Raw genomic sequence first — 23,151 nt, forward strand, 5'->3', positions numbered from 1 at the left:
ATTATATTAACCACTAATCAGTGAAATAGTGATGACATGCTAAAATTAAGTCCTTTTTTATGTTGAAATGGTGTTGAAAAGTTCATCCAGGTAATACGTGATGATTAGCAGAGGTATTTGTTTTCCTTATTTAGAGTCCACACTTGAAAATGGAAACAATGCCCAAACTCAACATGACGCTGTGGTTTAAACCCTGACTAAGTCATGTGTGACACACAGCTGCTCTTATCTAATAAACACGGGGCTGATTTTATTTGTTAAATGAAATTCTCCTTTTACATTTTTGTTTTCGATAAGCCATCCATCCCGAAATTTTTATCTTCTGACACTATAATTCATTTAGAAATGGTTCACATTTCTTACCCTTACAGCTGTTCCTCAGTTTCCTCTTTTTCTCACCAAAGTTGTACTTGCTTCCCCAAATCCCATCCTGCCCCCACGTCAACTGTCCAACTCTCAGTTCATTCTTTTCTGGACTTTTCTTTGTCATTGTKTGCTGCTTTTTGTTTCCCAGGCTTTATTTAGCTATTGTTTGTGGTTTTGCTGGCCTCTGACCACCATTCAGTCAGATTCTGATGAGCATTGTGCTATTACAGGACAAAGGAAAGCCACGAGGAACATGAGCAGCACTCCTCTGACTTTACAGCCTCTGTGAGAATAAAAAAAAAAGATTTCTTAAAGATGATTTCATTTTTTTCCACCTCCTTTAAGTCTTTGTAATTCCTTCCATGTGATTCCTGTCTGGGATGGGCAGTTTGAGCAGGAGTGAATGCTCAACACTGGATTAAAGGACAAGTGGACTTTCTTTGTTTTTAGTCTGAAGGTCAATTTCATGCAGAAATGAAGTTGCATGTGTTTTTTTAGACTGTTTGGATATTTTAGGTGTATGAGAATAAAATCAAGTAAACTTTCATATGCACACGCAGACACGTTCCCTGAGACAAACACTGCTCTGACACATTCAGATGTGATAAAAGCCATCTGCTGAAAGGGACAAAGGGAATGTTTCCAGAGTGTGTTGGGTCTGCTTTGTCAACTCTTAGTGCTGTGTCATGTGTTGGCACGTTTGCTTTGTTCTAATTGGTTCCATATGCAGGGCACTGAGTGGACCAGGGTGTTTTTCTAGTTTACCGTTATGAATACAACATGCAGTACACCTTTTTCTACCCTATCGATGTTTATGATGTGTGCTTTTTATAATGCTGCTACTGGTGAACCCGTATTTTAATACAGTATTATTTTAAACAAAACAAAGGCTTTTCATAACAAGTCAGACGTGTAAGCCAAGCATAGTCATTTCCATGTAATTGATTTTAAATTGATTTAAAGGGGCAATATCATGTAAAATCAACTTTTTTGAGTTTTATATCAAGTTATAATGTTATACTCTCATTAAAAACATGCCCAAATCCTTGCTTTGACTCATTCATGCATGTTTGAGAAATCCTGCAGCGTTTTTAGGAAGTCATGCTGAGGAGCAAAACGACAGGTGGGGACCAGAAACGCCTCTTGTTACCAGAAACGCCTCTGGGACGTGTCTTTCAGCCGAGCTTCCTCATCACGGAGCACACCTCACCACCTCCCCTCCCCACACACCCCGCCCATGAGGCAGTAACAAAGCAAACAAGTAAAAGTGAAAGTGAAACTTAAACTGTCTGCTGAGCTCCACTACTTCTCACTCAGTGAAGCTCTTTTCAGATTCAAAGTACCTTTTGAGGAAATGTATTTTCAGATGCCAAGTAAACTGCATCATAGTGCACGTGCGAAATACCCCCGAGTGACCCCCCGCCCCCCCGCACCGAAATGGACGGGAAGCAGAAGATGGTTCTTAAAGAGACAGTGGCCAATTTCAAGGCATTTAGAAGAGGAAGTGATGAAAATATAAGTTTATTTTCTATTTAAACATAAAAACAGCATGTTAATAACAGCTAAACGTGACATAGATACTTTATTATGGTATAGTATTTAAATGTATGCATGAGAAACACATAATATTGCCCCGTTAAAAGGTTCAGCTGTACCCCAGATTAAAAGTTGTGTAACAGATCCGCAGATGTACAATTGCATTTTTCTGGGTGGGGGGGATAAATTTTCTGAGTCTGTGTCAAGCTGAACAGCCAAAATTTGGAATTAGTCTTGCCAAATTTTCTTCCCTCTTGGTCTTCATGGGTCAATGTTTTTTTTTTTTATTGGCTAGTGCCCGTATCTGTTGCAAATATTATAGTCATGTCTAAAGACCACCTTGCAGTTCACCCTACCAGAAGTATKTATACAAGTGGGTGTTAGAAACATGCAGAAACTTTGCGCTAGTGTTTGTATGTTTTTGTACATTATTATTTTACTTTTCAAAACACTAGAACCTATAGGAGTTTTACCAGAAACAGACTTAACAATCGCTACAGGGAAACTTTTTTAACCTGCAAAATTTAGATTTTAAATATGATATACACATATATTTATTTAGTACTTAATTCAGATAACATGGTTTTATTATCATTCATTGTGCATCATTGTGTACTCATGCAGCTTCCTATAAAGCTGACATAGCAGAATGAACACATGAAATGTGGCCTTTGACCTCAGTTTTCCCTTAACCTTCACTCACTGTGGTAACACCGGAAAGAAGCTATGTCAACTTCCTAAAACAAATTATCCCTCCTTCAAACACTTTCCCTGCCTTTTTTTYCTTATTGTTTCTGTGGCGATAAAGTTTCCTCTAAATGCTAAATGTTAAACTGGCCTTGTATGCTGTGTCCCAGAGGAACATCTGCACCAAGGTTTATACTAAACATTACACAGGAATCTTATTTTTCAAGGACAATACAGAGATATTTTAACTTGTTGTCATATGAAGAAAAATTGGCAGCAATGTTAACTTATTAACATCTAGAGTGTCCCCGCCCGATAAGTAGAAGTTGTAAATTTAATCAGCGTAAAGTGTATTACAAAATAAATATTTAATTTAAAAAATCATATCCTCTAATAAATGGCTTTGAAATGTTATTATCAATAAGCATGAGAGAAAAAAAATAGATTTGCGTTATACTGTGTATCAACTATGATATAAAACACCATTGYATGTTTCAAACAGTTTTAAATCTTCTCAGAGGCCACATGAACAAACAATAAAAATAATGTTTCTACTTTTTTTTCTTTTTTAGAACAATAGCAACCACAAAGCAATATTTACAGCATGTCTTTCATTTCCTAAAAAGAACCTCTCCCAAATTTAACTCGTTATTTTCAGGATAAAATAGACGTGTTCAGTGCAATTTTTCAACGTTCAGTGGAGTCTGTAAATTCTTTTCTTGGCTTCTGGGTCAATAGGATGAACAGACTAAAATCTGTCTTTGTCTCCTCCAGTGAATAGTATGCATGTGTGTGTGGTGTGTGTGTTACAGTGTGTGTGCACTTGTCCCACTTGATGAATAAGGTTTCTGTTCACATGTGTATGGAACAAAGCAACACCAGAGTTCAGGCTACTGCTGGATATCCTGTTGATATCACAGCCATTCTTTTGACTGTATATGTGAACACACAGAGAGGCCTGTTGTGTTGCTGGATAGCTGTGGTTAATTACAGATGCCTTCTTGTGTAGCTTACAGTGGTACATGATTATTACACAGTGATTTTGAGAAAGATGGCACATTCCAGCAGTGGTTACTGTTCTTTACACGTCATTGGTAAAACATGTACCGAACATGTGACTGGTGTCATTTGGGTTGACAGAGTTTTCCCCACAATTTTAGTCAAAATTACAAGTACCGTATTTATTCAAGTATAATACATAAAATTAAATCCATAAAATCATCCATAAAGTTGGGGGGGGGGGGTAGTACTATACTCGGTTAAATATTTTTTGTTATGCATTTTAACTGAAATATCAGCTTCATTCACAAAATTGTTGAGTCCGGAAATGAGACCACATCTTAAAATCAGTTGAAACGAGCTTACCTCTGACACTCCTCTGTGCTTCAGAGCGAGATAATAACAGATCCAGGCAGGCGACATGATGTAAAAGGTGGTGGTGGGGGGGGGGGTATTCCTGCACCTTAGTAATGATAACGAACTAATGGCATTAGCGTGTGATCGTGCCGCTCCTCGAACAACAACAAACACACGTTCGTCTGTAATGGCTGCCGTCTACTGGTGTTCTGAAAAAGTTTGTATCCCTGAAAAAACGTTTCCCCACCAAAGCTCGCGAGTAGGAAGTAATCTGCTTTTCCCCCACAAGATGGCCCAAATCTCATGTGAAGTCTCTGACTTTTGTGTTGACTCCTCCTGGTGGACTATGTGTAAAATGTCAGGATTCATATGATGCTGCTACAGCTGATACTGTATATATTTGTTGTCAAAATACCTTTTAGTACATATGTTGTTAAAATAAAATGAACAGTCCAATGATCATTTTACGTATATGTATAAAGACTGCAAAGGCTGAAAAATCTTGAAGTCTGTATGAAATTGGAGGTAGTTTGAGGATTAAATTTTTTATGCTCTTTAAGCTCAAAAAAGTGGGGGTCGTATTATACATGAATAAATACGGTAAGTGTGTCTCTGTGTATRGGTATGTTTGTCTGTCAGTTAGCAAAATATGTCATAAACTAGTGGATTGATTGTGTTAAAACTCTAACTGGGTGTACAACCAGATTGGGTGTTTTGCAATATCAACAAATAGGGGTGCACCGATTCCAGTTTTCTTGCCGATCTTCGATCTTTAAAAAGTCTGACCTGCCGATTCTGATTTTGGTTGATACTGATTTTTGAAATAATTGACATTGTCAGATGTTAGAAAGTCACAATAAAACTTCAATGTTAAAATGTTATTTTACTAAAATACTTTGAACAATACCCTTGAAACAATACAAACTTGTTTTAACTGGATATTAGGTAGTGCTCACAGTAGAGCAAAAGAGGATCGTGGCTGATTTTCAGACCTTTGTGGAGGTAGAAAAGCCGATCTTTTCTGCCGATCTTCTTCACCGATCTTATCTAAGGATCGGCCGATTTACCAAAAGTAAGGAAATCGGTGCCGATAAATTGGCCAGCGATTTATAGGTGCACCCCTATCAACAACTAACATTTGTTGTCAATTCAAAATGGCTTCAGATCACTCTCAGAAATGCTTAACTCTGTCAACTCTAAAGGTTTTGAGCTAAAATATGATGTAATCATAGCTATGGTCATCTGTAACACTTACTCTAAATCTTTTTACTGTTGAAGTCCATGCCGTTTGCTGTGTTAGCAAAATATCTGCTAAACCAGTGGAAGGATTTTAACAATATGCAGCACAAATTCAAGATGAACACCACAGCTAACTGACCCAACAAACAAACATTGYTGTCTAACTTAGTCGGTTTTACAGATATTGAGCTTTGCAATGGACCATCGGCCGAGTGTTCATTTATTTGTTTCAAATGATCTTCTATCCTTATTAAACATTAGGAACATAAGCCTTTTTATTTGCTCAGATTATGCAGTACTTGTCTTCTGTTGTCCATTCTGACTGGATGCAATCACATGCTAAAAGCAGTGACTGCAGAGCTTCATTCATTCATTCAACAGTTGTGTTGATTTAAACAGAAAATCCATTCTATCATATTCAAAATGTTTCACATATTTTTCATTGTTTGGTTGATCTTTATCACATTTACAAGAAGCCCACATTGCAATACTTATTATAATGGAATGCTACATAGAAGAAACATGTATAGAACTGTAGTCTACATACCATGTATTTAACTGGGCAAGTAATTGCTAAATATACCCAAAATGTGAATTTCTGTGTTGAAATAGATTCCTTAAATAGTAAAGCTTTACGGTTTTCTGCATCTCTTAGCAGACCTTTCACTCTGACCAATGTTCCTATTCTGTGTGATTCTTTCTCTGTTTTAAAGTAATCCATTTCTGTTGGCACAATTTTTCAGAAAGGTATCGGCCAACAATGTGGTTTTGATTTGCTAAGAGTTCTGCTTTGGGGGAAGTGTGTGTGTGTATTTTAACATGGATATGTGTGCACGTGTGTCTAAATTGGTCAGTACTGCCAGCATCTATCAACATGATTTCKATTGGGAGGGTTATTACACATTTACATAACTAAAAATGTTAGATTACCTCATCAAACGGTTTGCCAGCATTTTTTAGCAAAACATTCTTCAGGGGCCAGTAAGCTAAACACAACAGCAGGCATATGTTAGTTTATTTTAGGTGACCCAAACTGATGTCATTTTTACCAGAAAGCAATACAGTCATATTTCGCAGTAAAGAGCAGCAGAATAGGGAATTACAACATGTTACATTGTCTACTCAATCTCTCAGAAAAGTCTGAAATCTTTCCTTATTAGTAAATTCACAAGTTACACTCTTTTTTATTAAAAAAAGCTTGATCTTTTCAGTACTACTGCCTGAGTAATATACCTACCGGTAAATGCTTTACGTTCTTGATTTTACTTAAAAAAATCCACAAATACCACAAAACGGTTATGCAAATTTGCAAATGTCTTCATTAAATTATTTAAAATTTGGCWTCATAACGCAAACTTTGTTCCATTTTTGTAATACCAAATTAGTGATGTGAACTTCAGCTCTATTTAAACCAATCTATTTTCGTGCTCTTCAGCTTGTGGTTAGTTTTGATGTTTATAATGGCAGCTAGTAAAAGGGAAATAATGGCACAAATGTTTAACTTGCAAGACGCTGAGGAGAACTGTCAGTGGCCGGAAGGAGAAATTGGAGGATAAATAGAAAAAGGAAGAAGTTGAGAGACAGTGTAGAAAGATAGATAGTTTTGTTGATCAAAAATGCARTTTCATTGAAGCCAAAGCCGCCTTTGATTTCTTGTGGGCCACCCATACTGACAGTGACTCCATGCTTTGTTAGAGTGTTGTTTTAACTTATTTTTGAGGCTTGAGGTCTCCTTTTGTTAATGTCTTAGATATGTTGATGATACAGAACCACTCTGACTCATTGCTCACTGACATCCGACAAGGCTTTTCTAAGACAGTTGCACAGAGAAAACGTGATGAGTGTTTGTGCGTAGCAGCAGTGTGTCTGCCTTCTCTGGCAACAAACAGGAGCTGCGAGGCCTGGGTTTTATTTCTCAGACTGGCAAGCTGCACAGATCCTGCACGGAGGAGCTGCTGTACGCATGAACCCGGCTAATTACTCTCTGTCTTTTCTGTGCACTGACTGTCCTTTCCCTGACTCCCATCTGTCTCTGTGAAAAAAAAAAAAAAAAACTTTTTATGTGCCTTTACTCCTTAGCCTGYTTTTACTACATCCATCAATCGTTTTAATTTCTGTGCAAAGAAAATGCTYCAGGACTCCAAACTGTACTTGTCTTTTTTTTAATCTTTTGTGTMGATTCTGTCACGTTCCTTCTGGAAAAGTGGGACTTCCCTGCTGAGTTTAACCACACTGTAATGGTACCCCTTACAGTTTCTCTCTTTCTTCTTTGACCACACAAGTAAAAGAACAGATTTTATCCYCAAAGCAGTTCTATAAAATTATCATTATTTTTATTTTTTACTTTTACTTTTAGAGTTATTTTGTAAAAAAAAAAAAGACGGCATGGGAGATCTTGGTTCCAKTGAGTAGTCCACAACCTGTGGTTCCTAAGTAGTGTGTTTAGGCTTCCTTGTTAGCCTACCCCTATTTTGCTTTAGCCTGCATGTGTGGCTGACCTCAGCCAGCCCAGCAACAGGAAATGCTGTAGTGAAGCTGACTCTGCCGAGAAGCCAAACTGTCTCCAGTGGATCTCTTCACGCCTCATATTTTATTCGAAAGGCATTCAACTGTCCAAGGGTTTTCACTGTCTCACTGGGCTAATGGGACTTAAATTTATTAGAACTTTTTGCACATTTCAGCACAAACACACACAATGTAGATCTCAGCCTCCATCACTAACACCACAGTGGATTCACTCACCATGTTTATCCTCTTTATGYTTATTTCAAGTTACTCCATAAGAAGCATACTATCAATACAGATTCTCTTATAATAAACATTTCCAGGAAAGTTACACAATACTGTTATCTCAATACTGATACTGGTATTGATTAGAGCAAGAATTTGATGATATAATACATACCACAACACATGGATCCAAAATGATATATTGTTATGGCAAGGTGGTAAATTGCCATTTTTTTCTCCGAAGATTCTAATTTACAGCAAGAGATGCTTAACCCATGGGCCAATTGGGCCACGTGCGCCACCTTGAGGGCCTCAGAAGAACAACAGTTTTTAACTTTGGGCCGCAGAGGGCCGTGGGACCGCATTGATTTTGAATAAGGTGCAATACACTTTCTCACCACTAGTAGCAGTAGTGCGCCACTCAGATGTTTAACAACTTTTTTAAATATGTAGAAGAACCTTAGATACCTGCCCAGAATGGAAACCTATTTTAAATTAAAAGTAGAAGCAAAATTGAAAGTAACTCATCAAAAAACACCAGTTTGTCGCTAATACGAAGTGCAGCTTCTGCTTTTTACCATGCAATATTTTAAAAGTTCAAAACATTATCACACAGTTGCAGATACAACTATATTTTAATTTGCACTTTATCAAATTGATAAAAAAAAATGAATGTATTTTAAAGAAATAACTTGTCAAAAAGCTTTTGTTACTGTTATTGTTTGTCACTAATATGAAGAGCAGCTTCTGGTTGCAAAAACTTAAAAAAGGCTATGTTTTCATTTGTACTTTATCAAATTTATTTTTGTTTTTTTATTTGAAAAATTAAACATTTTTAATTTATTTTATGCCCACAATTTTATTTTTTGAATTGTCTATTTTTGTTATTGTTTATATTAAAAATATATATTTTTGTGTTGATAAGCCTGAGTGGTCTGTTGACTGACCTTTGTATTTGTTCAAATAATTATGGGCAGGTTACAATATAAAAATGTTTGTCATAATCATGTCTTGTGATTATTTGACAGGAGTTTTACTTTTAAACTGTAAGTGAATTTAATTCAGTTATGTTAGTTGTGATAGTTTAGTTATGATGTAAATACAATAAAAATTAAACCAAGACTTAGGATAATCATCATTTTGATCGTGCCACTTTATGTTCAATAAATTGGGGCCTGAGGTCAAAAAGGTTAAGAACCCCTGCTTTATAAGGAACACAACATGTGTTAAATGCATAAAATCTGATTAAATTTAGTTTATTTCTATGCAATCCAAACAACACTGAACAACAGCAAGAACTACATTTGGGGGTGAGACTACAGGGTGGACTGAAGTGTTCTTTTTTTCCATGAATTGTCTTTCCCTGCCTCAGGCTGCAACGTTATTCAAATATGACAAACATTAAAAAAAGTTCTGKAAATTATTTATCATGATTCCGGTTTTTACTTGGCCTAACAACACTATTTAAAAATTGATGTATAGACTGAAATCTATACCTTCGACTTAATTCAGAACAGATTTTTACAGAGAACAAGTCTTTTCTAGAGGGATTTAAATTGGTCACATGACTAGGACATGCAGGTGTCCAGGGACTCCAGGAGATTAATGGTCATATTAATTGTTATCAGCTAAATACCACAATTAATTGTGTTTAAATCGTGATTAWTTTTTTGCCACTATCGCCCAWCCCTATTTCACATCTTCTTACACTATCCATCCATTAAGCCTTGTTTAAACATTTTGAAAAAGTGCTTTTGAGAATCGATATCAGGAAATCAGTGGTGGGCACAGTTCCYCTAAAGCACTAAAGCACTAATAGAGGASTAATTTCCTGATTAGTGCTTTAGGGCTTYTGMTAATTTTAAAATGTATTAGTGGATTAGCACTTGCTAAATTTATAGGCTAAATTTAGAAGCACTAACTGAGGTCTATAAATGTYATTGATCAGCATTAAAGTTAACAGCTGAGCTGYCACACATTTTGTTCATATRTGTCACTTATCCACTAGGTCAGTGGTTCCCAACCTTTATAGACTTGTGTACCCCCTGAACCATTTTGTCATACCCCTAGTACCCCCTTTGTCAAACGTAATGATGATTCTCCAAAACTATAATGTGCCACAGCTGATTATTAAATGATTTTTTAAAATTTAATCCCCRTAATTTGAACATTTAATTCTCAGGCATTTCATTTTATTCTTTTAAACTCAAATTAAACATAAAGATAAAAATGTTGACTTGAAAGTGAATAACCAGGTAACGGCAGGTACAAGAAGCAGCAGTGTCCAAAATACCTCAGAAACTCACCCAAATTAGCAAATTCCATGTGATTCCGCATTTTATACTGGATTCCATTTTGCCATTTTGTGTCAATTCCACGATTCTGTCTGCATTTTTCGCATTGCAAAAATCATAGCGTCCTACATATCTCAGTCCTATTTTTATCAATTTTTTATACACCTGGGACATTTTTCCACGTACCCCTGCAATATGCCRYGTAYCACTAGRGGTACAYGTACCMCTRGTTGGGAATCACTGCACTAGGTGACAATATATTGACAATATATGAACCTAAATAATGTCAATGATAAGTCTTAAGAGAGCATCATGTGACTCATGTTGTCTCTTGAAGAATGATCTTGGGTAGACTGGGTTATTTTAGTGCTTTAGAATTAGCTTTTGCTAAATTTTTCAGTGTGCCAGTGATTTAGAATTAGGGGACCTAAATAATTGAGTTAGTGTTTTAGGGTTAGTGGAACTCATTTTTAGATTAGTGCTGCCCACCACTRCAGGAAATGAAATAACAATATTTCAGTGCATCAATATTTTCTTACAACCCAAGTGTTGGTATCTGGTTCATACCAGCCTCAAACACCTGTACTCTTGAAGAAACCAGGATACTTGTACCCTTAACGACTTTGAGTCTTGGTGACATAATTTCCTCTTTCACTTTGCAAGTAACTGGGATATCCACTCTTTGGATATATTTTAAGATAAACAGGAGATGTTAAGACAGCAGACTGTTTCCTGTGTTCGCTGTTTCTAAATTCATTGTGTAATGTTTAAGTACTAACTCATTAACTACTCTGTACCTTATTCAGTATCGGCAAGTTCCCAAACTTAAATCCTTGTTTTTGTTCTGATTAAAAACTTGTATCAGGTCAACTCCTAGTATACAAAGTATAAACAAAGTAAAAAACTCTTTATTATGATGCTGGTATTTGAAATATCTGCTTTCACAAAGTGCACCAGACTTGGCAAGATTAGGAAATATTATTGTAAAAAGAAAATAAACATTCTGTTGCAAAGTTATTTTACCGACCTAACACCATCCACTTAATCAGACACTGTTTGTCTTGTCTTTCCTTTCTCTTAGGTGTGTCAACAGCAAAGAGGAAGTTTGCRGACTCTCTCAACGACTTCAAATTTCAGTGTATTGGAGATGCTGAGACAGATGATGAGATATGTATAGGTRAGTGCAACTAATATGAAATCTTATCCATCGGTGTACCGGAATAGACATATCTAAAAATAGACTTCTGACAATACAGTGATATTGATTCTTGCTGAGATAAAACAGACATTTCAGCACTTGATTAAAGCAGGCTTGAGTTCAGTGAGCCTGAAATAATGAATCTGTACTGATTTGACTTGTCTTCAGTCTTCATGCAGTTTAGGCCATTTAAAACTGAGAAGACACATTTTTTTTACTGCAATTAAAGCATTAGTTATGTAATAAAGTTGTTGTAGGTACAGTTGGTAAATGGTGACTGTAACTGTAGCCACAGCTGTCCTRCGGCAGGCTAACCATAACCAAACCAGTGTATTTCTGGTGTAATTTAGGTTTTTTTTTTTTTGCTGTTCTCTGGTTCCCAACATCTCACTGATTTCAAACCAGGTTTGTGAAGCCAATTCAGACCTAACTCTGACATATATCTGTAACATTAATGTGATTTYGTTGTAAAGTAAAACCTTCTAAATTCCTTGTCGTTATCTGAACCTTAGCTGTCCAAAACATGACCCGGTGTCAGTTGGAGTGCAGTCACCACACCCCTCTCCTKCTGCCTGGCTCTGTCTGTGCAGCTCTTCACCGCTCTGACCCACCCATTGCTCTTGTTTGATTATCCCCCGCTATCTTTCCTGAACAGCTTGCTGCTCAACTGGGCTGCACTGCTGTCTGTGAAGTATCCATGTACTTGTCAAAACTGGCATTCGCTCTGCCMCAAAGGTTTAGCTCCAGCTAGGCTTGGGCTAGCCTGGCCCTTGCCTTCCTACGCAGTTCCGCTCAATTCTAGTTTCCCTTCTCTGCTCCGTCTGGGACTTCTCCCATAAACAAGGATTTCRCTGGCAGATTTTTAGCCGGGCCAATCAGAAAACAGAACATCAATTTTCTGCGCAGTGTCTGCTTGTAGTTTATTTTACCTGGACCAATCAGCAAACAGAAGGAGTTATTTTGAACGATGCCGATTTTCTGCGCAGTGTCTGCTAGTTAGTTTAGCATACGGCAGTGGAGGAAGTGAATGAAGCCAGTCATGTTGATAAGGCTTCAAATTAAAATAAAGTTGTCTGACAAAGCAGCAGCTCTCATTTACAGTCGTCTCGTTCAGCTCGGTATATTTCTCCTCTCTGTAGGGTAGTTTACAGCACACGTGATTTCCGGTTAGCTTCTTAGCTTAGCCTCCGTCACAGCGACATACGTCGCAGCCAATTGATCCAATCATTTTAAACTTCAGCAGAGGCCACGCCTCCTGCAAGAATCACTTCTCTACTCAGCAAGTCCAGACCCTCGTACGAAGCAAAGTGAAGGACGAGGGTCTGGTTTAAACCAGGCTGGGCTTGGGCAGTATAATGGTATTTTGTTATACTGTGGTATCAAAATATGGTGACGGAATGTAAAAATGATGATGCAATGAGTCATGTGAGGTGAAGCGCCAAATTTCCACAAAGCTGCTATGAAAACTGGGACATAAACATTGTGAAAAGATGGGTGGGTGTAGCGCTGACTGACAGATTCAGCGACCAACCAGCTGCGGACTGGTCAAACAAATAGCTGGATTTTCAGATTCAGACTATCAGTGATTTATTTATATGTTTGAGACCTGCGAGCTCCTCACCGCAGACGAGGAAATGACTACAGACTTTATCATCACAAAGAGATTCCTCACTAAAAGCATGCAGCAGGGTGGATACGACCACGGTAATTGTCAGATTATTTTGAAACAAACCCTAAAAAGATATAGTTGGACTTATTTTTGATCWGTTCGACATAATAAGAGGCAAACTCATTCTGTTACTCCTGCTGCTGCTGCTTTGTGTGACWGCAACGTCCAAGCACTTGAGTTTTTTTTTCTATGTCTCTGGCTATATGCATGCCACAAGGCCCACCCCAATACTGTATATTGCAATATTTTTTAACGGTTATATCGCGGTATGAAAATGACCAATACCACCCAACCCTAGCACCAATACATTCTGCAACAAATCACTTTGAAGAGCAACTCAAGTTTTAGTTATTATTCTACATGAGTGATCTGATGATGTGCCGAAAGGTTGTGAGAGCCTTATCCTCATTTTGTGTTAGGTTTGATTCACTGGTTCTGTTGTATTTTTGCAGTTATGTTAAACCTCTGCAACTTTAAAAAACACACATTTTTATGTTTAGTTGAAAAGAGTTTCAGGAGGTGACTGTTTTAAATTAGCATGAAACCTAATCAGTTTTACAAGCATTTGCACACGTGCACAGAGTGTGTGTGTTTAAATGCGTGGGCYGGTAAAGCGTAAGACAGAAAGAGGCAACTGAAGTGGAAACTCTGATCCAAATGATGTAGCTGGGCCTCACTGGCCAGCGAGCAGGGGAACAAGCTCAGATCTGTGCTCATCGTGGAAGTACCGTTAAAAACAAACTGTGAATTTCACTTTTGCTTCGATTACTTCACTGTGCTGTAAATGTAAAGAAATGTCTCAGAGCATTCCAGGGAACAGGTACGGAGCGCCTTCATTCCCTGACTTTATCCTGGCGGTGTTTAAACTTGTCTCAAAATAACAAGTCTTCTTCATGTCTCTCTGTCTCGTCTACTGTTTGTGAATGACTGCTCTTAGCCAAGTCGCTTCAGGAGTTTGCAACCGTCCTACAAAACCTGGAGGATGAGAGGACCAGGATGGTGAGTGACCAAAAACAGTTGTATGATGTTGCAGGYTATTTTTAAAAGATCATGTGATATATTTATTTTTTGTTATATATAAAACTTATCGTGATGCCTAGAAATTATTTTTTATGCTTTTTTATTAACAAAGGCTTTGGCTCATGCAAGTCAGCATTTTAGAGTTTTTGTCTCTGACCTTGCAATTGTATGTGTCTCATTTGTTGTACTGTTTTGCATCCAATAATAACCCCATTGTCTACACTTTGCAGACAACCTTTAATCTTTGTAATAGTTTCTGTTTGCTAAACAAATGATCGAGCAGGCGACTGAAATTCAAATGATTACACTAAATCTGTCAGTGATTCATACTGAAGTTGTGTGGTTTTGCTCCTGCGTAGATCGAAAATGCCAACGATGTGTTGATTATTCCACTGGAGCGGTTCAGGAAGGAGCAAATCAGTGCAGCCAAGGTAAGAGCAGCAACTTCCTCATGTTCACCGAACGGGTTGAAAAAGCACTGTGGTCGTACTCATGATGCAGATGAATATTGACTGATGTGTGTTTCCTGGTAGTGAAGCATTAATCAATAACTCTCTTTAGTGCTTCTGCAGCAGTCGGAACACACAGAGAGTTGATAAAGATTTACTGCTGAGCTCCCAATGCCAGTTCTCAGTGCAGCTAAGGAAACTACACCGAGCTTTTGCACGCCCCCCTCATGCTTTGTTCACATTATTGTTTGGTCTTTGTGTTAAGATTTGTAAGTTATTGCGATCAGTATGTGTGTGTACAGTATGTGTGTGGATGATCTTACCAGCTGATACGTCGTCTCTGTAATCGCTCCAGTTCTTTAGAAAACATACTTTCCGGCCCAACAGTAAGGTTCATATTGCTTTGATTTGATTTGATTTATTTATTTAACAAGAAAAGATTATTAAAAATCAAGCCTGACTCAGCATAATTGCTGTTTTACCTGTTCTGCAGCACATAAAACACTCAGAATTACAGCATCACAATCACATCATTATACATCATAGACACAAAGACAAACAAGCATACCAAATTTWAAAAAGGCAGCATTTGCAAATGTGTATCCAGAGATGCAAAACCGATCTTGTACAATGTTGCTGCTTTTTAAATTATCATTGCAACAAAGCAAGCTGTGGTGCTCCAGGTTGTAAACAGCAGAGAAGTGACTGTGATGTCATGCTGAAATGGACGTGACAGAATCAGGAGGTTCTTAAAGAGACAGGGGCTGATTTCAAGGTGTTTAGAAACGGAAATGAATGAGAAGTCAAGTTTATTTTTGATTTAAACATAAAAACAGCATTTTAATAACAACTAAATGTGACATAGTTACTTTATTATGGTATAGAATTTCAATATAGGCCTGAGAAACACATAATATTACCCCTTTAAAAAGAAAAAATAAATGTTGTTGGTGTCTTGGTGACAATCAAAATGGATTAACTCCAAAAGTAAACCGYTTGTTCAAATGATTATTTCTTGAAGGTTTCATTAAAGGCAGTGTGTTTTTATTTTCCAGGCACACAGTTCAGTTCTATACCACAATTAAGTAGCTATGTTACCTTCAGTTGTTCTAAAAAAAGCTGTGTATATAAAAATAAATTTGACTTTGCATCATCTGCATTCCTTGAAATTGGCCTCTGTATCTTTAAGAACCTCCTACCATTTCAGACACTCCCACTTCAAGGRCAATTCCACCTGTTTTCACTACCATCTTTCATTTGCTCTAGTTTAAATTTTAAAACACATAGAGACTTCAAACCTAGACTAAATTATTCTACACTGATTGTAGAATATTTAAAACCAAGAGTATGATCTGTGAAACATATATTTGATATGTGAAGCTTCAGTGTATGGTGATTTTAGCAATTTTTAATGCATTTTATGAACAAACTWCATGGCCACATGAAGAGATGAGAGCATTGGAGTGACTGAAGCAATAGGAATATCCAAAATGATTATGGAGCCTATAGAGAAAAATAATTTTCAAAACTACAGTAAATGCAGCCTCACAGTAAATTTCCACAACTTGTGGTGACGTGTCCTATTTTGGTAACCGGATATTTCAAAATAAAAGTATCTGGATCTTTTGATGTTTTTCTTTTTCTGTTACGCATTTTGCAATGTTCGTGTCTATGAAAGGGGCCATTTAAATAAAGTTTACTGACTTATTTATTGCTCCAATCCCTTTAGCTATTCCTCAAAACTTCAGTTTTTTTTTCTCATAAATTTGCAATTTTTTTCTTTTAAATTTTTGACTTTATCTTGTCAGAAAATATTTAGTTTAAATGTCGCAAATTTCTGACTTCGATTATGGAAATGTCCGAGTATTTTTTTTCCTAGCAAAATTGCGACTTTTCAAAATAAGAGAATTTCCTGTTTTTTTCTCGAAAATTTCTGAAAATAATCTCAGAAAGTCTGAGTTTTTTCTCTGAGATTTGCTCCTCCTTTTTTTGTTTCTTCTGCAAAGCGGCCTTAATATGCCATCATACAAGTAAAACCTGACTGTGAAATAGTAAAAAAATCTCTTTAAAGCATCCTTTAAGTTAACACTACAGATATGTTATGCACTTACACCCAATTTACTTTATTAGTGGTATTATGTCAAGGCTTTTAAGGTTCCCTTTATGACCTAAATAGGAGATTAGAGGAATAATCACTGTTGCAGTTAAACACAATAAATAAAGCAATCTCTCCTTTTACTAAGTGAAGCATTAAACTGTTAAATATTAGGAAGCTGAAAATTGAATAACTTGTTCAAAATTTTCAAATAAAAACTAGTATATTTTTAAAGTAAAATATGTTTTGGGTAATCCTTTGCTCCACGTAATAAATGTGGCATTTTTTATTTTATAATCTGCTTCATTAGATCATAATGTTCCTGCTTCATGCCGTTAGTCATGCACTCAAAATGAGCAGCAGCAGCAGGGGTTTCCTAAATCATTCGATGTTAAACATGGTATCAGCACACAGTGTGCCGACGCCCCTCCCTTCCTGCAGGTCATTGTCTGATCTTGGCATTGGGATCAGATTAGGAGATGAATTCACAATTTTTGAGGTCACCACGAGGGATGTGCTAATCCAGGTTTAGCTCTAAAAGATCGGCTAAAATCGTCCCCTGGCACAGTTTCACCCCACTCTCAAGCAACAAACCTGGCCGATCTGAAACACAAGAGGTGTTTTTTTTACAAAATTGTGTGGTTAAAATAAATTGTATGACTTCTTCCATGGTGTTAATCAGTACCAAGTTTATTTAAAACTCAGCTCCAGGTTCTAGTTGTTTACACAGACAAATGTTTCAAGGAGGAACTGCAGCTAATTTAACACGCTTTAAAAAACACAATAAAAATAATGTTGGTAATGTGAGGCCTGTGTTTGTGTAAAAGCCTTCCTTTCACTATGATTGAATCACAGTGTAAACATGCGAGCATAAACAAATTGGATTATWTGACCTTGCCATGTTCTGAAACATGTCAGTTTTGCTTTCAGTTGCAACTTTATCTGTTTGAATTCAACCCTTTATTTGAACCGAGCTGACAAAAACACAAACTTACGTAAACTCCCTTTATTGTTTTAGCACCATGCAGGCCAGCAGAGGTTTGTTTAATGTAATAAAGAGGGGGTTATTGTTATTCTCTGTGAACAAATCATCATTGAGGTGAATGTTCGCAGCAGGGAATGAATGCAGAAAGGGACAGGGACTGACGGCGTGTAGACTGTCTTCATGTGGCAATTATGACTATAATTTTATTGTTATGAGTCAKTCTGATGCCAGTGTTGGATGCTGTAACAAAACATGTCATTACAGTACTTAGATTGTCTGGTAAAGTGCAGGAAATCCTCAGGCACTGTAATTCTGTGACGATACTGCCACCTGCTGGTGGATAAAACATAGAACACCACAACTTATCAAAGTTAAAAGTGATCTTTTTTTATAGATTGATTAATGAAATAGAATCCATTTATTTTGTTTCAAATTGATCTTTTCGTTAGTTACAACTGTGAAAGGGAATTTGCTTTGAGGTTGGGAATAGGTTTGCAGCAGACAGGATCTCCACCGAGCGTATGAAAAAGCTCAACAGACACTAAGATGTTCAAGGCAGCACTCATCATCTCTGATGTCTTCTGCAGCTGCGTTTTATTCCTCCTTTGTGCCGGAGGACAGATTTGCTGTTAAAACATGCTTGGTAATGAACAACATTGCATCAGATGTGATCAGCAAATAGAGGTGTGGCCCACACTGCTATGCAGAGTAAAAGCTGTTTTGATTCAATGGAAAATATTTGACTGGCAGCTTAAAGCATGCCAATTCTTGTTTGACGCTTTCCGTAAATATATGAAATTTCATTTTTATAGATCATTTTTGTTCACCTTAGTAAGCGGGTGAAAATAGATGTTAAATGTTATGTTTCTGATGCGATGTGCTCCGGTTTGGTTGTACTTTGAGTTCGTCTTTCATGGATAATATATGAAATAATAAATCAATCAATCAATAAATAAATAAATAAATAAATAAAGTCTTGGCCACATGTGCAGTGGAAGAGGACTCTGACAGAAGGAAACCCTCCCTCATGTGCCTTCCTTCTGTTTATGTGTTCATTTTGTGTTCTTCCCTTCCTGCAGCAGAGGTGGGATGTTTCTGCGTGTTTACTTGGATACTGCATTACAATCAAAATGTAGGATTTTATTTTGTTTTGTACTTGATGGTTTCTATTTTAATCTGCTTTTTAACTCTTCAACCCATTAAAAGTTAAACACATTACAATTCACACTGTTACATGTAAACCAGCAACATCCAGTCCTTTTTAAAGTCATATTAAAAGCAGTGAGTATTTTTTTTATTTTATCTTTTTTTTTACCAGAAGTACAAAGGAGGAAAAGCACAAAGGCTAAAACAGTTTTTTTTCCTCCTAATCTTACCACAATAGACTCAAATTTATATATCTTCATGCAAAACTCTTATGTTATTATTAAAGTCATTGAAACTGTTATACAGAATCAACAACAGTCGAAATAAACACTGTTGTTTTTGCTCAGAAGTTTCTTTCTTCAGGGGTCGCCACAAGCGAGTGAAATTGCATGAGAAATTTGGCGATTGTTTTACACCAGATGTCTTTTCTGACCCAACTTGGGCTCAAACCTGCAGCCTCAGGATTACAAAACTGCAGCTCTGACCATAAAGCTTCCAGTCCACACAAACATTTCAACTTCTAAAGTGATKGTCTGGATAATATGAGTTCTTGTACTTTACTCTCAACTACTCTGTTTGTTTTAGTAGTAAAAAGAAACATTCTTAATACTTTTCAGCAACTGCTGTGTATTTCTGTCTACATCTTCTGTACTATAATACTATATTACAATAATACTGTATTAAGTTGCTTTATTGTAGTTTAATGTTTAGGAATCTAAATCTGACTTAATATTTCTTAGCAGCCGGATTACAAGAGAAATATTCTGAGAGTAAATCTGGACACGCCTCATTTTGTTCCATCTCAGCGTGCACACCCAGATCAACATCCCTCCACTTGTCTCTGCCATGTCAGTGTCTTCACTGGTGATGAAACACTCCATTGTTTAATAACAGCTGCGCTCCCCAGAGGAATCCTTTCACTCCAGGGTTTCGGAGAACTGGAAGCTGATACGTAAATGGTGGGGGTGGGGGTGGGGGGATTCCATGCCTTTTTCTTTTATTTGGGTTTTTCTTCCAAGATTGTTGCAGCTTGTGAAACTGTATTGTCAAGTGACAGAAGTACAAAGTAAATAAAAATATTAATTATCGCTCCTAACATTTTTTTCTTTTTGTTGTCTTGAACAAAGTGGCTACAATGACATCATTTCTCAACTTAAGCTCATTCTAAAACTCTAGACTGAAAGTTGTTGGGTGATAAGCATTCCTACAAAGAATGGGCCTCATGCAAGAACATGTTTGTGTTCTTATCCTAAATTTCTCTTACTTTTGTTCGTACAAAGGGTTCGTACGAACATGTCACGTCAGATTCAACAAACTCTTCTATCTTCAGGAAAAGTGTGTAAATGAGCTGCGTAAATTCCACCTGTTCGTATCCAGCTGCTCGTGCACGCGAGAGGAGATTAGCATGATTACCACCCCAATAACACCATATAAGGCTATGTTTCCTGCCTCAGATACAAGGAAGTGTCCATTCATGAAAATGACAGCGAAAATTAAAAAGAAGAACTTTACGAGTTCAGAGATTGAAGTCCGTCTGTCAGAGATCCAGAAAAGAAAATCTGTCATTTTTAGCAGGTCAGCTGTGGAATAAAAAGAGCTGCTAAAAGTATAAACAACTGTGTTAAATCATTTTCATTTATTCAGAAGCCACAGCGCTGCGCACCGTAAACCCCCCCCCCCTCCCCCATGTGCACCGCGCAGTCGCAGGTGGTCTCAGACGCGGGTTTGAAATAAGCATTTTAAAATGTTTTCAAATTAAGTCTGGCACTTTGGAGAAAACCCAAGACTCACTGGAGGGATTATGTATCCCCTCTGGCCTGGGAACGTCTCGGTGTCCCCCAGAACGAGCTGGAAGGTGTCGCTGGGGAGAGCGGGSTCTTTCTGCTGCTGCCCCCGCACCCGATAGCGGATAAGCCGGCCGGACGGACAATTTATATTGTTAGTCTAAATTATTACATTTAAATTTATAACTCTAATTCAAGCAGAATAGCCTATTGTCAACATAATTATGGAGTGTAATTTATTTTCAACTCAAAATATATTCAAACTAACGAAATATAAAGTTATTAGGGAGGAAAACCTGTCTGGACAACAGCAGACTGACTGCCAGTAAAATATACGACAGGTCTGGACCACACATGAATTTTGTTCGTATCTGAAAAACATCTTAGAATACGAAAACTTTGGTGAATGCCACAAATTCTCCTAAATCACTCGTACGCACAACTTAAGAACAAATCTGTGCGTACGAACGGTTCTTGCAYGAGGCCCAAYGCTTTTAATTTTGTTTMWMWWWKWAAAWTTKRMCCYTWWTTTTTTTTCYGACAGGAAGCCAAAAAAAGGTATGACAAAGAGACGGAGAAATACTGCGCAGTCCTGGAGAAACACCTCAGCCTTTCAGCCAAAAAGAAAGAGTCCCATCTCCATGAGGTCTGACTGTCTTTCAGCTAGCTTACTTAAAAAAATAAAATAAAAACCTTGCTGATTTACTGACAAACATTTGCCAATGACTTTGTGTTTCAGGCGGACAGCCAGGTGGGCAGCGTGAGGCAGCATTTCTATGAAGTTTCTCTGGAGTATGTGTTCAAGGTGCAGGAAGTCCAAGAGAGGAAGATGTTTGACTTTGTGGAGCCTGTAAGACTTTTTTTTTTCTTTCTACATAATGTGAACACATTTTGAAAGAAAGATTTCTGGTAATTGTTAGTTAAAATGACTGATATATCAAAGTGCATCAGAATAATGAGATTATCAAAGAATTTTCTTTTTAATTWTTAATTTTTTTGGCTTGAGGGCACCTCAGCTGTGGATTTGGAGCAAATGAAAACAAGTCGTTGTATAAAAGCTAATTTTTATTTTTATAAAACTGGATCTACTTCAACCTATAACATTGTCTTTTACTTTGACTTAAAGTTTTCAATCCTTTCCTCCCTCCTAATGATTATTCTCCCTCTTCTTCCTCTTTATTGCTGCCCTCATTCTTTTTATTCCTTCACTGTTTTTGCTTTTTTTTTGTTTTCTTTCAGCTGTTGGCATTTCTTCAAGGCCTTTTCACCTACTATCACCATGGTTATGAGCTGGCAAAGGACTTTAACCACTTCAAGACTGATCTTACCATCAGCATACAGAATGTAAGGAACCAAAACACACTAATAGTCTGCTCCAGATTTGCTTTTTATCATTTAAAATCTTTCAAGAGCTTTTAAAGCCTTAAAGTTACTAGAATTAATATTTGTAGTTTAACTCACTGTTTTAGAAACTTTGACTAAAATCTATTTTAAGAAAAAAATCAAAGTAAAAGTCAACTTACAGGTGAAGAAAGTCAGTAAAAAGATTACTTTATTAAAGAAACCCCCTGCATAAAGTTAACTTTATTAATCTAATTCAAATGTGAGATAAAATTCAAGTAATGTGCAGAAGTCTTGAGCCACTTCACTCCCATTTWTGTTTTTATTTTTAAAAGTCTGGACAAACTTCATTGGAAATATTGTATCAATATTGCTTCACAGACCAGGAATCGCTTTGAGAGCACACGGTCTGAAGTGGAGAGTCTGATGAGGAAGATGAAGGAGAATCCACAGGAGCACAAGAGTGTGAGCCAGCACACCATGGAGGGGTACCTGTTTGTACTGGAGAAGCGTGAGTGTCTGCTCATTTCTCACAACTTAGAAACCATGAGTGTGAGAATGAGGTGTGTGATTGTACCTGTGTATGATTGGGTATTTGTCAGGCTGGGACTCGGGCTGCCCTCTCATCTGGTTCACCTGAGGGCCCACTGCTAGTGGTGGGCTTTGTCCCCCGGCCGCGCTGCCCTCTGGTGGGGTGTGCCTCTGCCCGCCGGTGCGCTGGTGGCTCTCAGTGTCTGGGGCTGGGTGCTTGAGCATGTGCCGGCTCGGCCTGGTGGCTGCCCGGTGGGGCTTGGGTCCTCTGGGTCTGTTGGGTCTTGGCCTGGGGGGTGCACCCTGTGGATCTGGGTCTCTGTGTCCATGCCTGGTACTGCTCCGGCGTGGGGGGGGGGCCGGCGGGGCCTGTGGGTTGTAGCTGTTGGCCCTGTGGGTTCTGTGTGTGGTTGCTGGTGGGGCTCTCCTGTGTTCCTCTCTGGGAGTGGGTGGGTGGTTCTTGCTGCGCAGGTGGAATTGGGGGCTTGGTGCTTGGGGTCTCTCTCAGGGTCTGTGGCTCTGGTCCCCCTTATGTCTGCCTTGGGTCTTGGGGGTCGGGTCTGTGGTCCTCCACAGTCACTATTTAATATTCCACTGGAGAAATATTGCATTTATATGAATGTTCACAACCGCACAAAAAATAGACATTTGGATCCTGAGGTTTCTGACAATCACTGAATGTATATGTGTGTGTGTGTGTGTGTGTGTGTGTGTGTGTGTGTGTG

At 37.8% G+C, this 23,151-nt stretch overlaps 1 protein-coding gene across 1 annotated transcript in view; it reads left to right on the plus strand.

Moving 5' to 3' along the window:
- Nucleotides 1-23,151, plus strand: part of LOC106523433 (rho GTPase-activating protein 26) — a 92,341-nt gene that overhangs the window by 27,936 nt on the left and 41,254 nt on the right. Inside the window, exons 2-8 of the mRNA XM_014016847.1 lie at nt 11,290-11,385; nt 14,013-14,074; nt 14,455-14,526; nt 21,099-21,200; nt 21,294-21,404; nt 21,794-21,898; nt 22,277-22,406. Coding sequence (XP_013872301.1) covers nt 11,290-11,385; nt 14,013-14,074; nt 14,455-14,526; nt 21,099-21,200; nt 21,294-21,404; nt 21,794-21,898; nt 22,277-22,406 — 678 coding nt within the window. The remainder of the gene's footprint in view (nt 1-11,289; nt 11,386-14,012; nt 14,075-14,454; nt 14,527-21,098; nt 21,201-21,293; nt 21,405-21,793; nt 21,899-22,276; nt 22,407-23,151) is intronic.

This window comes from Austrofundulus limnaeus, unplaced genomic scaffold, assembly GCF_001266775.1.
Source record: "Austrofundulus limnaeus strain Quisiro unplaced genomic scaffold, Austrofundulus_limnaeus-1.0 Scaffold156, whole genome shotgun sequence".
NCBI lineage: Eukaryota > Metazoa > Chordata > Actinopteri > Cyprinodontiformes > Rivulidae > Austrofundulus > Austrofundulus limnaeus.